General features: G+C 43.5%; 1 protein-coding gene across 4 annotated transcripts in view; it reads left to right on the top strand.

The window, feature by feature from the left end:
* LOC129132161 (GON-4-like protein) overlaps nucleotides 1-14011 on the top strand; it is a 57739-nt gene that overhangs the window by 14792 nt on the left and 28936 nt on the right. For all 4 annotated transcript variants that reach the window (XM_077191826.1, XM_077191825.1, XM_077191824.1 and 1 more), the window contains 6 exons: nucleotides 1384-1485; nucleotides 2197-2237; nucleotides 4400-4503; nucleotides 9996-10194; nucleotides 10641-10727; nucleotides 11897-12065. In XM_077191826.1, the coding sequence (XP_077047941.1) occupies nucleotides 1384-1485; nucleotides 2197-2237; nucleotides 4400-4503; nucleotides 9996-10194; nucleotides 10641-10727; nucleotides 11897-12065 (702 nt within the window). The remainder of the gene's footprint in view (nucleotides 1-1383; nucleotides 1486-2196; nucleotides 2238-4399; nucleotides 4504-9995; nucleotides 10195-10640; nucleotides 10728-11896; nucleotides 12066-14011) is intronic.

The following is a 14011-nucleotide window of genomic DNA, read 5'->3' as shown; positions in this document are numbered from 1 at the left end:
AATTTTTTACCAATCTTTTTCACAGAATTCACAGAATCACTGGGTTGGAAGATATTTTTCCTAATATCCAACCTAAATTTTCCTTGGTGCAGCTTAGGGCTGCATCCTCTCATTCTATCAGTTCCTGGAGAAAGAAACCAGCCCCACCTGACTCCAACCATTTCTCAAGAAGTTGTAGAGAGTGATAAGGTCACCCCTGAGTCTCCTTTTCTCCCTCAGTTGTTGCTCACAGGACTTGTGTTCCAAGGTTCCTTCCCACCCAAGCCATTCCATGATTCTCTGTTGAAAAACTACAGCTTTGTTTTTTTTATGTATACATATATATTTTATTTATTTATATTTATATTGTCTTTCTTTCCTTCTTTCCTTCTTCTTTCCTTCTTCTTTCCTTCTTCTTTCCTTCTTCTTTCCTTCTTCTTTCCTTCTTCTTTCCTTCTTCTTTCCTTCTTCTTTCCTTCTTCTTTCCTTCTTCTTTCCTTCTTCTTTCCTTCTTCTTTCCTTCTTCTTTCCTTCTTCTTTCCTTCTTCTTTCCTTCTTCTTTCCTTCTTCTTTCCTTCTTCTTTCCTTCTTCTTTCCTTCTTCTTTCCTTCTTCTTTCCTTCTTCTTTCCTTCTTCTTTCCTTCTTCTTTCCTTCTTCTTTCCTTCTTCTTTCCTTCTTCTTTCCTTCTTCTTTCCTTCTTCTTTCCTTCTTCTTTCCTTCTTCTTTCCTTCTTCTTTCCTTCTTCTTTCCTTCTTTCATTTTTTGGCTGCAACCATTAATTTTTTAATCCCTTGCATGAGCCTTGCAATCAGCTTTCCTCATCTTGCCCTTTGTGAGAGTGTTTCAACTTCAGGTGTCTCACTTGTAAATATTTCTGTGATATCCTTGTAAATATGACAGGAACCACAAAGGGAAGTGGTGGATTTAACCCCTGGTGCACCTGAATCCCAGTGTGTTGTACTCCTTGTTTGGGCCACATTCACTTTTTGGGGTTTTTTTGGGGTAGAAAATGTTCTTTTATTTTTGAGAAGAAACAGGAACAAGCTTTGGGGCCTGACCTCCTTTTCTCCTGCATTTCCTGGTTGCACAGTTGTGTAAATTGAATATAAACCAGAAACTGAAATGACACTGCTGGACTCTTTCTAAATTTAGCTGCAACTCAGATCCCAGAGACTCAAGGCAGCTTTTCAGGATGGGAATGGTTGTGGCTGAGGGTCCTGACAGCTCAGTTGGAGAGGAGCATGGGTTTGTTGTTGTTTCCATAAATACAGTTCATTTCCAGTTCATTTGTTTCCATAAATGCAGCTCATTTCCAGCAGGAATTCCAGTGAACAAATACAGCTCCTGGCTTGGGGCTGGGGCAGGCTGATGACAAAACCTGTTCCAAACCTGCTCCTTTGCAGATGAAGCTGATGATGATGATGACCCTGAGTACAATTTCCTGGAAGATCTGGATGAACCAGACACTGAAGATTTCAGGAATGACCGTGCTGTGAGAATCACCAGTGAGTTCCCCAGCAATTCCCCCTCCTGTCTTGTTGGCAGTTCTGATTCCTAGGAAAGTGTTCTGTGGCAAGGATTTTTGTGCTGCAGGGTATTAAATGAAGATCTGCATGCTGGTTTGATCAGCTTTTGGCTCTCTGGGAGTGCATGGGAGGATCTGGGCTGAACTGCTGAGCTCAGGTGCAGCACAGCCTGAGGAACAATATTTAAGTGGCAATAAAAAAACCTGAAATTAGGTGATAATACTGAGTAATAATTCTGTAATTATTTATTTCAGAGTAAATATTAATTCAGGAATAATTCTGAAAGCTTCAGGCAGTTCACACTGCAATGCTTGCCTTGTGATTGGATTGAATTGGATTTTCAAGTCCTCACAGACTTCAGCTTAGTTTTATAAACATATCACTTCCTGGCTTTGCAAAAAGCCACACTTGCTTTAGGTCTTACTGCAGATTTACATAACTTTAAATTTAATCATGAAAATGAGGTTTTTATGTGATATTTTAGAATCCAGACAATCTCAGCTCAAGAGTTTTTTTGGGCCCAGCATTAAAAAAGGAATTATCAGGGGCCTTTCTTTTTTGGTCCTCTGTTTGCAGGAGGAGGATTTCCCTTTGTGAGAGAAATCCCTCAATTGAGCTGATATTGTGACAGGATTGCTGAGTGTTTCTTGGAAAAGACATCTTCATAATCCCTTTTAATTTTACTTGCAGAAAAGGAAGTGAATGAGCTGATGGAGGAGCTGTTTGAGACAGTAAGTGACAAAAACTGGCACAAAGGCAGAGCTGGCTCAGGGCTGGGCGTGTGCCAGGGGCTGCTCTGCCACTGCTGGGTCATTTCCAGCCTCAGGAAGGGAATGGCTGCAGGGATTGCCTGAAGTGAGGGTCTGGGAAGGGAAAATCTGCAGGGATTGCCTGAAATGAGGGTCTGGGAAGGGAAAATCTGTAGGGATTGCCTCAAGTGAGGGTCTGGGAAGGGAAAATCTGCAGGGATTGCCTGAAATGAGGGTCTGGGAAGGGAAAATCTGCAGGGATTGCCTCAAGTGAGGGTCTGGGAAGGGAAAATCTGCAGGGATTGCCTCAAGTGAGGGTCTGGGAAGGGAAAATCTGCAGGGATTGCCTCAAGTGAGGGTCTGGGAAGGGAAAATCTGCAGGGATTGCCTCAAGTGAGGGTCTGGGAAGGGAAAATCTGCAGGGATTGCCTCAAGTGAGGGTCTGGGAAGGGAAAATCTGCAGGGATTGCCTGAAATGAGGGTCTGGGAAGGGAAAATCTGCAGGGATTGCCTCAAGTGAGGGTCTGGGAAGGGAAAATCTGCAGGGATTACCTCAAGTGAGGGTCTGGGAAGATCTATAGGGATTGCCTGAGGGTGTGCTGGGATTTCCTGAAGTATCTGCAGGGATATCCTGAAGATTTGCAGGGATTTCCTAAAGTGAAAATTTACTGGGATTTCCTGAGGGTCTGTTGGGATTTCCTGAAGGGAAGATTTGCAGGGATTTCCTGAAGGGAAGATCTCCAGGGATTTCCTGGAGTGAAGGTCTGTAAGGATTTCCTGAAGTGAATGTCTGCAAGGATTGCCTGAAGGGAAGCTCTGTAGGGATTTCCTGAAGGGTCTGCAGGGATTTCCTGAAGTGAAGATCTTCAGGGATTTTCTGGAGTGAAGATTTGTAGAGATTTCCTGAAGTGAAGATTTGTAGGGATTTCCTGAAGGGAAGGTCTCTAGGGATTTCCTGAAGTGAAGATTTGCAGGGATTTCCTGAAGTGAAGATCTGTAGGGATTTCCTGAAGATCTGTAGGGATTTCTTGAAGATCTGTAGGGATTTCCTGAAGTGAAGGTCTGTGAAATGAAGATCTGCAGGGATATCCTGAAGGAAAGCTCTGCAGGGTTTTCCTCAAGTGAAGATTTGCAGGGATTTCCTGAGGCTCTGCAGGATTTCCTGGGGTGATGATCTGCAGGGGGATTTCCTGAAGATCTGCAGGGATTTCCTAAAGTGAAAATCTGCAGGGATTTCCTGAAGGGAAGGATCTGCAGGGATTTCCTGAGGGTCTGTTGGGATTTCCTGAAGTGAAGGTCTGTGAAATGAAGCTCTGCAGGGATTTTCTAAAGTGAAGGTCTGCAGGGATATCCTGAGAGTCTGTAGTGATTTCCTAGAGTGAAGGTCTGCAGGGATTTCCTGAAATGAAGATCTGCAGGGATATCCTGAAGGAAAGCTCTGCAGGGATTTCCTGGATTGAAGATTTGTAGGGATTTCCTGAGGCCCTGCAGGATTTCCTGGGGTGATGATCTGCAGGGGGATTTCCTGAAGATCTGTAGGGATTTCCTCAAGGGAAGGTCTGTGAAATGAAGATCTGCAGGGGATTTCCTGAGGGCCTGTAGTGATTTCCTGAGGGCCTGTAGTGATTTCCTGAGGGCCTGTAGTGATTTCCTGAGGGCCTGTAGTGATTTCCTGAGGGCCTGTAGTGATTTCCTGGAATGAAGGTCTGCAGAGATTTCCTGAAATGAAGATCTGTAGGGATTTCCTGAAGTGAAAGTCTGTGAAATGAAGATCTGCAGGGATATCCTGAAGGAAAGCTCTGCAGGGATTTCCTAAAGTGAAGATTTGTAGGGATTTCCTGAAGATCTGCAGGGATTTCCTGAGGTGAAGATCTGCAGGGATTTCCTGAGGGTCTGCAGGGATTTCCTGAGGGTCTGCAGGGATTTCCTGAGGGTCTGCAGGGATTTCCTGAGGGTCTGCAGGGATTTCCTGAGGGTCTGCAGGGATTTCCAGGGTTGAAGATCTGCAGGGATTTCCTGAGGGCCTGCAGGGATTTCCTGAGGAAGGGAAGCTCTGTGCTGAGCAGATCATCATAAGCTTGATTAGCCAAAGTTAAATTTCTTCCTTGAGCTTCCTCCTGCTGAGCTGCTCCTGTCTGTGCCAGTTCCAGGGTGAGATGGGCTTCTCCAGCATGAAAGATGAAAGGCCAGAAGATGGAGATGCTCTTGCAGAGCCTCGGCCAAATTTTAACACCCCCCAGGCCCTCAGGTAGGAGCATTTCTTCCTGTCCTGATTTCTTCTTTGGAAAAGCCTCTGTGGCAGCCACCAAGGAGAAGAACTGTCCTGGCAGCTCAGGCCACTCTTCTGAAAGCTCTGAGCCATTTTTCTTCATGGGATTGGACAATTCAATTGGTTCTTTTTGTTCTGTTTGCCACCTTTTCCCTTTTCCCTTTTCCCTTTTCCCTTTCCCTTTTCCCTTTCCCTTTTCCCTTTCCCTTTTCCCTTTTCCTTTTCCCTTTTCCTTTTCCCTTTTCCTTTTCCCTTTTCCTTTTCCCTTTTCCTTTTCCCTTTCCCCTTCCCCTTTCCCCTTCCCCTTTCCCCTTCCCCTTTCCCCTTCCCCTTTCCCCTTCCCCTTTCCCCTTCCCCTTTCCCCTTCCCCTTTTCCCTTCCCCTTTCCCCTTCCCCTTTTCCCTTTTCCCTTTTCCCTTTTCCCTTTTCCCCTTTCCCTTTTCCCCTTTCCCTTTTCCCCTTTCCCTTTTCCCCTTTCCCTTTTCCCCTTTCCCTTTTCCCCTTTCCCTTTTCCCCTTTCCCTTTTCCCCTTTCCCTTTTCCCCTTTCCCTTTTCCCCTTCCCCTTTTCCCCTTCCCCTTTTCCCCTTCCCCTTTTCCCCTTCCCCTTTTCCCCTTCCCCTTTTCCCCTTCCCCTTTTCCCCTTTCCCCTTTTCCCCTTTCCCTTTCCCTTTTCCCTTTCCCTTTCCTTTCCCCTTTCTGCTGAAAACAAACATTTGTAAATGTTCCCCAACAGGGCAGGATCTGCAGAGGATAATTCTGTTCCTGCTTCTCCAAACTTTGTGCTCTGTAATCATGGAATTGTTTGGGTTGGAAGGGAGCTTAAAACTCCTCCCATCCCACCCCTTCCATGCCCCTTCCACCATCCCAGGCTGCTCCAAACCCTGTCCAACCTGCCCTTGGGATGGGACACCCTGTGCCTGGGCCTCTCCACCCTCACAGGGAACAATTCCTTCCCAAAATCGAATTTAAATCTCTCATCTTCTCATTTAAACCTATTCCTGTGTCCTGTCATGATGTGTCCACGTGAAATTGTCCCTGGCACTGCTCAGTGTGGCACAGATGGGGTGGTTCTGCCAGGAAATGAGCAGAGAGCCTGGATCTGCTGGGTGTGGGATCAAAACTCTGCAGAATCTGGGCAAAAACTGTCCCAAGCTCAGTGGCAGCCACCCCTCACTGTGCTGGTGGCTGGAGTGATGCAACATCAGGGCAGAAAATTCATCATTTTCTTCCCCTTTTTGCTGCAAGGTTCATCAGGGCAGAAAATTCATCATTTTCTTCCCCTTTTTGCTGCAAGGTTCCCTTGCTGCCCTGGCATTGCTTTGATGGCAGCAGATCCTTGAGGAGCTGTTTGGTCCTTTGGGTGTCACCTTTATTCATTAAACACCTGGGATGTGGGTTGGCCCTTTTTAAGGGAAATGATTGGAAATTGTTGGGTTTATACATAGCAGCAGCCTGAAGATGAAAGGGGCTAAAGCAGCTCCATCCCTGGAAATGGCCAAGGCCAGGCTGGACAGGGCTGGGATGGTGGAAAGGGTCCCTGCCATGGCACTGGAGGAGTTCTTGGGTCTATTCCAACCCAAACCATTCCATGGTTCCATGAGAACATTGCTCAGGAGAATTCTCCTCACCAAAAATCCCCTTGCACCTAAACTTGGGGGGGTGAGGAGCTGAAACTCCTGAGCTCCCCAATCTTTGAACATTTGGGATTAAACTCATGAAAAGAGATTGCCCAGAGCAGCTGGGGCTGCCCCTGCATCCCTGGGAGTGCCCAAGGCCAGGTTGGACAGTTTGATCACCCTGGGATGGTGGAAGGGGTCCCTGCCCATGGCACTGGATGAGTTTTTGGGTCCATTCCAACCCAAACCATTCCATGGTTCCATGAGAACAGAACATTGCTCAGAATTCCCCCCACCAAAAATCCCCTTGCACTAAACTGGGATGGGGTGAGGAGCTGAAACTCCTGAGCTCCCCAATCTTTGGACATTTGGAATTAAATGCATGAAAACAGATTTCCAAGAGCTGTGGCTGCTCCTGAAGTGCCAAAGGCCAGGTTGGACACAGTTTGGAGCAACTTGTGATGGTGGAAGGTGTCCCTGCCATGGCACTGGAGGAGTTTTTGGGTCTGTTTTAACTCAAACCATTCCATGGTTCTATGAGAACATTGCCCAAAAATCCCCTTGCACCTGAACCGGAGGGATGAAGATCTGAACCTCCTGATCTCCCCAATCAGGGATTGGATTAAACACATTAAAACAGATTTATTGTGTTTGATCTGTGGCTGTGGCTGCCCTGGCAGTGCCCAGGGCCAGGTTGGACACTTTGGAGCCCCCTGGGATGCTGGGAGGGTCCCTGCCATGGCAGAAGGTGACACGAGCTCAACCTGCAGCTCCCTCCATCCCCACCATCCCCTGTTGCTGTGCTTTCCCTCTCTCAGGTGATGATTCCAGCCTGTCCAGCAGCTCAGGAGGGGCTGCAGGGTGCTGGGGGCTCCTGCTTTGTGGGGCAGAGCAGCTCAGGAGGGCTGCAGGGTGCTGGGTGCTCCTGCTTTGTGGGGCAGAGCAGCTCAGGAGGGCTGCAGGGTGCAGGGTGCTCCTGCTTTGTGGGGCAGAGCAGCTCAAGGTGAGGGTGCTGGGTGCTGGGTGCAGGGTGCTGGGTGCTCCTGCTTTGTGGGGCAGAGCAGCTCAAGGTGGGGCTGCAGGGTGCTGGAGGCTCCTGCTTTGTGGGGCAGAGCAGCTCAAGGTGAGGGTGCTGGGTGCTGGGTGCAGGGTGCTGGGTGCTCCTGCTTTGTGGGGCAGAGCAGCTCAGGAGGGGCTGCAGGGTGCTGGGTGCTCCTGCTTTGTGGGGCAGAGCAGCTCAAGGTGAGGGTGCTGGGTGCTCCTGCTTTGTGGGGCAGAGCAGCTCAAGGTGAGGGTGCTGGGTGCTCCTGCTTTGTGGGGCAGAGCAGCTCAAGGTGAGGGTGCAGGGTGCTGGGTGCTCCTGCTTTGTGGGGCAGAGCAGCTCAAGGTGAGGCTGCAGGGTGCAGGGTGCTCCTGCTTTGTGGGGCAGAGCAGCTCAAGGTGAGGGTGCTGGGTGCTGGGTGCTGGGTGCTGGGTGCTCCTGCTTTGTGGGGCAGAGCAGCTCAAGGTGAGGGTGCAGGGTGCTGGGTGCTCCTGCTTTGTGGGGCAGAGCAGCTCAAGGTGAGGGTGCTGGGTGCTGGGTGCTGGGTGCTGGGTGCTCCTGCTTTGTGGGGCAGAGCAGCTCAAGGTGAGGGTGCAGGGTGCTGGGTGCTCCTGCTTTGTGGGGCAGAGCAGCTCAAGGTGAGGGTGCTGGGTGCTGGGTGCTCCTGCTTTGTGGGGCGGAGCAGCTCAAGGTGAGGGTGCAGGGTGTAGGGTGCTGGGTGCAGGGTGCTGGGTGCTCCTGCTTTGTGGGGCAGAGCAGCTCAAGGTGAGGGTGCTGGGTGCTGGGTGCTGGGTGCAGGGTGCTCCTGCTTTGTGGGGCAGAGCAGCTCAAGGTGGAGCTGCAGGGTGCTGGGTGCTCCTGCTTTGTGGGGCAGAGCAGCTCAAGGTGAGGGTGCTGGGTGCAGGGTGCTGGGTGCTCCTGCTTTGTGGGGCAGAGCAGCTCAAGGTGAGGGTGCAGGGTGTAGGGTGCTCCTGCTTTGTGGGGCAGAGCAGCTCAAGGTGAGGGTGCTGGGTGCTGGGTGCTGGGTGCTGGGTGCTCCTGCTTTGTGGGGCAGAGCAGCTCAAGGTGGGGCTGTAGGGTGCTCCTGCTTTGTGGGGCAGAGCAGCTCAAGGTGAGGGTGCTGGGTGCTGGGTGCTGGGTGCTGGGTGCTGGGTGCTCCTGCTTTGTGGGGCAGAGCAGCTCAAGGTGAGGGTGCTGGGTGCTCCTGCTTTGTGGGGCAGAGCAGCTCAAGGTGGGGCTGCCTCTGTTTGGGAGAGGAGCTAAAACCAAGGCTGGGGTTCCTGGCTGCCCTCTCTGGGCTGAGCAGTGCCCAAGGCGAGGGCAGCAGCTCTGAACCAGCTACAAACTGAAATCCAGGCAGATTTCTGCTCTTCTCTGTGTGCACGTGGCTTTGATCAAATTAAATTAAATAAATTCTTTTATGTGATTAATTTTTCTTTGGTGGGCCACTTCTCCCAGTGGTTTCTCCCCTGGTTTTATCTGTATACAGGATTCTTTAAGGCAAAAATCTCTTACTTGCTGGATTTATTTATGGATATTTATTAATTGATTTTATATATTTATGGATTTATTTGTTTTATATATTTATGGGTTTATATATTTATTTTATATATTTATCGATTTATTTGTTTTATATATTTATTTTATAGATTTATAGATTTATAGATTTATAGATTTATTTTATAGATTTATAGATTTATATATTTATTTTATATATTTATCGATTTATTTGTTTTATAGATTTATTTTATAGATTTATATATTTATTGATTTATATATTTATTTTATATATTTATCGATTTATTTTATATATTTATCGATTTATTTGTTTTATAGATTTATTTTATAGATTTATAGATTTATTTTATAGATTTATAGATTTATAGATTTATAGATTTATAGATTTATAGATTTATTTTATATATTTACGGATTTGTTTTATAGATTTATTTTATATATTTATGGATTTATAGATTTATTTTACATATTTATGGATTTATATATTTATAAATTTATTTTATATATTTATATATTTATAGATTTATTTTATATATTTATCGATTTATATATTTATTTTATATATTTATCGATTTATATATTTATCGATTTATTTTATATATTTATATATTTATTTTATATATTTATATATTTATATATTTATTTTATATATTTATCGATTTATTTGTTTTATATATTTATTTTATATATTTATGGATTTATTTATTAGGAGCATCATGGAACAATTCTATAACTGACCTCAGGGAAGCTGATCACCAGCAGAAATCAGATTAACTGGTGTAGCTAAAATAAATAAAATAAAATAAAATAAAATAATGAATTAATGAATTTCTTCTGCTCCAGGAGTAGCTCTTACTGTAGGATCTCTGGTAAAGTTCTCAGCATAAGGCTGGGAAATAGTTAAATAATAAAACCAACAAAATATTTAAATTATAATGAAATATTAAAATTTAAATGAAATATTAAATATAATTTTATAATATAAAATTTTTATGTATTAAATATTACTTAAATCTTTTCAATTTTAATAATTTTTGATATTTTTATTCATTTTTCAATAAAGTAGCAGGATTTGAAGCAGTGTGGTGTCTTTCTGCAGACCTTGCAGCTGGAGTTCCTGTTGAGCAGTGCAGGGATGGTCCAACCAAACTGTGCAAAGCACATAGCAAGGAAAATACAGAAACAATGCTCCAAAACAATAAAAATATTCAAAATAAACACAAAGCATTACAAAATCAGGGATTTCTTCCACTTTATTCTGTATTCAAATTCCTTCCCTTTGGGTTTCCACCAGATTTGAGGAGCCCCTGGCCAATTTACTGAACAAGCAGCACCAGACAGTGAAGGAGCAGCTGGAGCAGCTGAGAATCAAAAAGTCCTCGGTGAAAGTTCCCCAGGAGGCTGAGAAAGGCAAAGAGCAGAGGGAGAGAGCCCTGCAGAGCCTGGCCCTGGACAGTGCCCAGAGGAACAGGCTCCAGCAGCAAATGCAGCAGGTGATGATCCATGCTTGAATTCTGAAAAAATCCCATTTTCACCGCTTTTCTTGCTGTCTGAGTGGGTTATTCTTGTGGGGAGAAATACAGAAATGGGCGGTTCTGAGAGCTGAAATTGTTGGTAAAATAAAAGTTATGTATTTGTGTAGGAAAAAATTAATTTCTGTGTTGGTCAGGATGAGAATTTGGCCAAAAAATGTTGGGAAACTGCTCAAAGACTTCAATAGTTGATGTGTTCAGAATTTGTGTAATAAACTTTCTGTCAGTGGATATGAAAGTTTCCCCTCAGTTTTCTATTGATTTAAGGTTTTTTGCAGGCAGAGATTTGATTTTTGCTGTGCTCAGGAGATTTTTCTTGTGCCTTGGGACTGGTGCTTTCCAGTTCCTTGGATTTGTGATAAACTGAACAAAAAAAAAATCCAATTTATGTGATTTTATTCCTCAAGCATGTTCAGCTCCTGACTCAAATCCATCTCCTGGCAAGTTTCAACCCTGCCCTGAGTTCAGAGGCCAACACCACCCAGATGTTTTTGGTAAGAAAAGATTTATATCCATCAATTCAAACCATTGCTGGTCCTTGGGCAAACTTAGAAACATTCATTTATTTTTATTTATTTACTTTGAAATATGAATTTTTAAATTTTTTTTATTTTTATTTATTTATTTTATAAATAAATATAGTTATTTATTTAAATTTCATTTAAATAAATCTAGTTATTTATTTAAATTTCGTTTAAATAAATATATTTATTTATTCAAATCTCATTTAAATAAATATAATTATTTATTTAAATTTAATTTAAATAAATATAGTTATTTATTCAAATTGCATTTAAATAAATATAGTTATTTAAATTTCGTTTAAATAAATACATTTATTTATTTAAATTTCATTTAAATAAATATAGTTATTTATTTAAATTTCGTTTAAATAAATAAAGTTATTTATTTAAATTTCGTTTCAATAAATATTTTTATTTATTTAAATTTCATTTCAATAAATAAATATAGTTATTTATTTAAATTGCATTTAAATAAATATAGTTATTTATTTAAATTGCATTTCAATAAATAAATTTATTTATTTAAATTGCATTTCAATAAATTTATTTATTTAAATTGCATTTAAATAATAAATGCAATTTATTATTTATTTACTTTATGAAATGAATGGAAAGGAACCTTAGTTTTCAGTTTAATGGGATAAATGTTGGAATGGATAATGGCTTTAATGGGATAAATATTGGAATTGTGGGAAGGGTGGGAATTGCAAAAGAACTGAAAGTCCTGGAATCCCAGAATGGTTTGGGTGGGGAGGGACCCTAAAGCTCCCTCAGTTCCACCTGAATGGAGCACCAGGGGCACCTTCCCCTGCCCCAGGGGAAAATGGAAGAAAAGATGGAAGGGGAAAAGAATTTTACCTTTTGTGATGAAATTCAGAGGGGAAAAATTGAAAATCTGCAAATGCTGGCCAGGGATGGGGAATCCAGAATTTTCTGAGCACCTGTGCCAATACCTCCCCACCCTCACCTCCACCCTGGATTTGTGATGCCCCAAATTAAGATCTATAATCAGCTGATAAATTTTAATTTAAACCTGATGAGATCCTATTTATAATATGACAGTTTCTCCTTTATAATCTGATTTTCCATGCTCTCTGTCTGTTCCCTGTCTCTGCTGTGTTTCTGTGCTGCCTTTGCAGAGCGAGCTCGGGAGCTTTGCCTGCAGCTCCAGCCTGCACCAGGCGCCCCAGGAGCCCAAATTCCAGAGCATGTTCCAGCCCTGCAACTTGCAGGGGGCCCTGCAGCTCCTTCAGGACTTCCATGCCCAGGTGCCCGTGGACTGGAGCCCCAGGAAGGCTGTGAAGAATGGTAAGGGAGGGGCAGGGGGGTTAATTCCTTTTCTCACCCAGGTTTGGGGCAACTCAGAGGTGTTTTAAGCAATTTTTATTCCATTTTCAGTCTCATGTAATGAGTGAGGCAGTACAGGTGTCATAACTCACACCATCACAATCAGAATTTAATTATTTCCTAATTACAATGTACTAAAAGTGTTCATTGGCCTATCAGCTTTAGCCACACCAATTTTCTACCAATCCATTCCCCACAGGAACAGGCTGGGGAAAGCAGGAGCAGGGCTGATGAGTGAGGGGACAGGGTGGGTTAATTCCTTTTCTGACCCAGATTTGGGGCAACTGAGAGGTGTTTTAAACAACTTTGGTTCTGTTTTCAGTCTCATGTGAAGAGTGAGACAATCCAGATGTTGTAACTCACACCATTACAATCAGAATTTAATTATTTCTTATTTGCAATATACTAAAAGTGTTCATTGGCCTATCAGCTTTAGCCACACCAATTTTCTACCAATCCATTCCCCACAGGAACAAGGTGGGGAAAGCAGGAGCGGGGCTGATAGTGAGGGGACAGGGTGGGTTATGCCCTTTTCTCACCCAGATTTGGGGCAACTCAGGGGTGTTTTAAACAACTTTGGTTCTGTTTTCAGTCTCATGTGAAGGGTGAGACAATCCAGGTGTTGTAACTCACACCATTACAATCAGAAGTTAATTATTTCCTAATTACAATATACTAAAAATGTTCATTGGCCTCCACACCAATTTTCTACCAATCCATTCCCCACAGGAACAAGGTGGGGAAAGCAGGAGCAGGATGATAAATGAGGGGACAGGGTGGGTTAATTCCTTTTCTGACCCAGATTTGGGGCAATTGAGAGGTGTTTTAAACAATTTTTATTCCATTTTCAGTCTCATGTAATAAGTGAGGCAGTAGAGGTGTCATAACTCACACCATCACAATCAGAAGTTAATTATTTCCTAATTACAATGTACTAAAAGTGTTTCTTGGCCTCCACACCAATTTTCTACCAATCTATTCTACCAATCCATGTTCCTGTGGATACCAATCCATTTCCCCCATTTCAGTCTCATGTGAAGGGAGAGACAATCCAGATGTCATAACTCACACCATTACAATCAGAATTTAATTATTTCCTAATTACAATGTACTAAAAGTGTTCCTTGGCCTCCACACCAATTTTCTACCAATCCATTTCCCACAGGAACAAGGTGGGGAAAGCAGGAGCAGGATGATAAATGAGGGGACAGGGTGGGTTATGCCCTTTTCTCACCCAGATTTGGGGCAACTCAGAGGTGTTTTAAACAATTTTTATTCCATTTTCAGTCTCATGTGAAGAGTGAGACAGTACAGATGTCATAACTCACACCATTACAATCAGAAGTTAATTATTTCCTAATTACAGTGTACTAACAATGTTCCTTGGCCTCCACACCAATTTTCTACCAATCCATTCCCCACAGGAACAAGGTGGGGAAAGCAGGAGCAGGATGATAAATGAGGGGACAGGGTGGGTTAATTCCTTTTCTGACCCAGATTTGGGGCAACTCAGAGGTGTTTTAAGCAATTTTTATTCCATTTTCAGTCTCATGTAATGAGTGAGGCAGTACAGATGTCATAACTCACACCATCACAATCAGAAGTTAATTATTTCCTAATTACAATATACTAACAATGTTCATTGGTTTATCAGCTTTAGCCACACCAATTTTCTACCAATCCATTCCCCACAGGAACAGGCTGGGGAAAGCAGGAGCAGGGCTGATAGTGAGGGGACAGGGTGGGTTATGCCCTTTTCTCACCCAGATTTGGGGCAATTGAGAGGTGTTTTAAACAACTTTGGTTCTATTTTCAGTCTCATGTGAAGGGAGAGACAATCCAGGTGTTGTAACTCACACCATTACAATCAGAAGTTAATTATTTCCTAATTACAATGTACTAACAAT

The sequence above is a fragment of the Agelaius phoeniceus genome, chromosome 31 (assembly GCF_051311805.1).
Source record: "Agelaius phoeniceus isolate bAgePho1 chromosome 31, bAgePho1.hap1, whole genome shotgun sequence".
NCBI classification, from domain to species: domain Eukaryota; kingdom Metazoa; phylum Chordata; class Aves; order Passeriformes; family Icteridae; genus Agelaius; species Agelaius phoeniceus.
The sequence above is the reverse complement of the archived record's forward strand: the minus strand, read 5'-3'. Positions and strand labels throughout refer to the sequence as shown.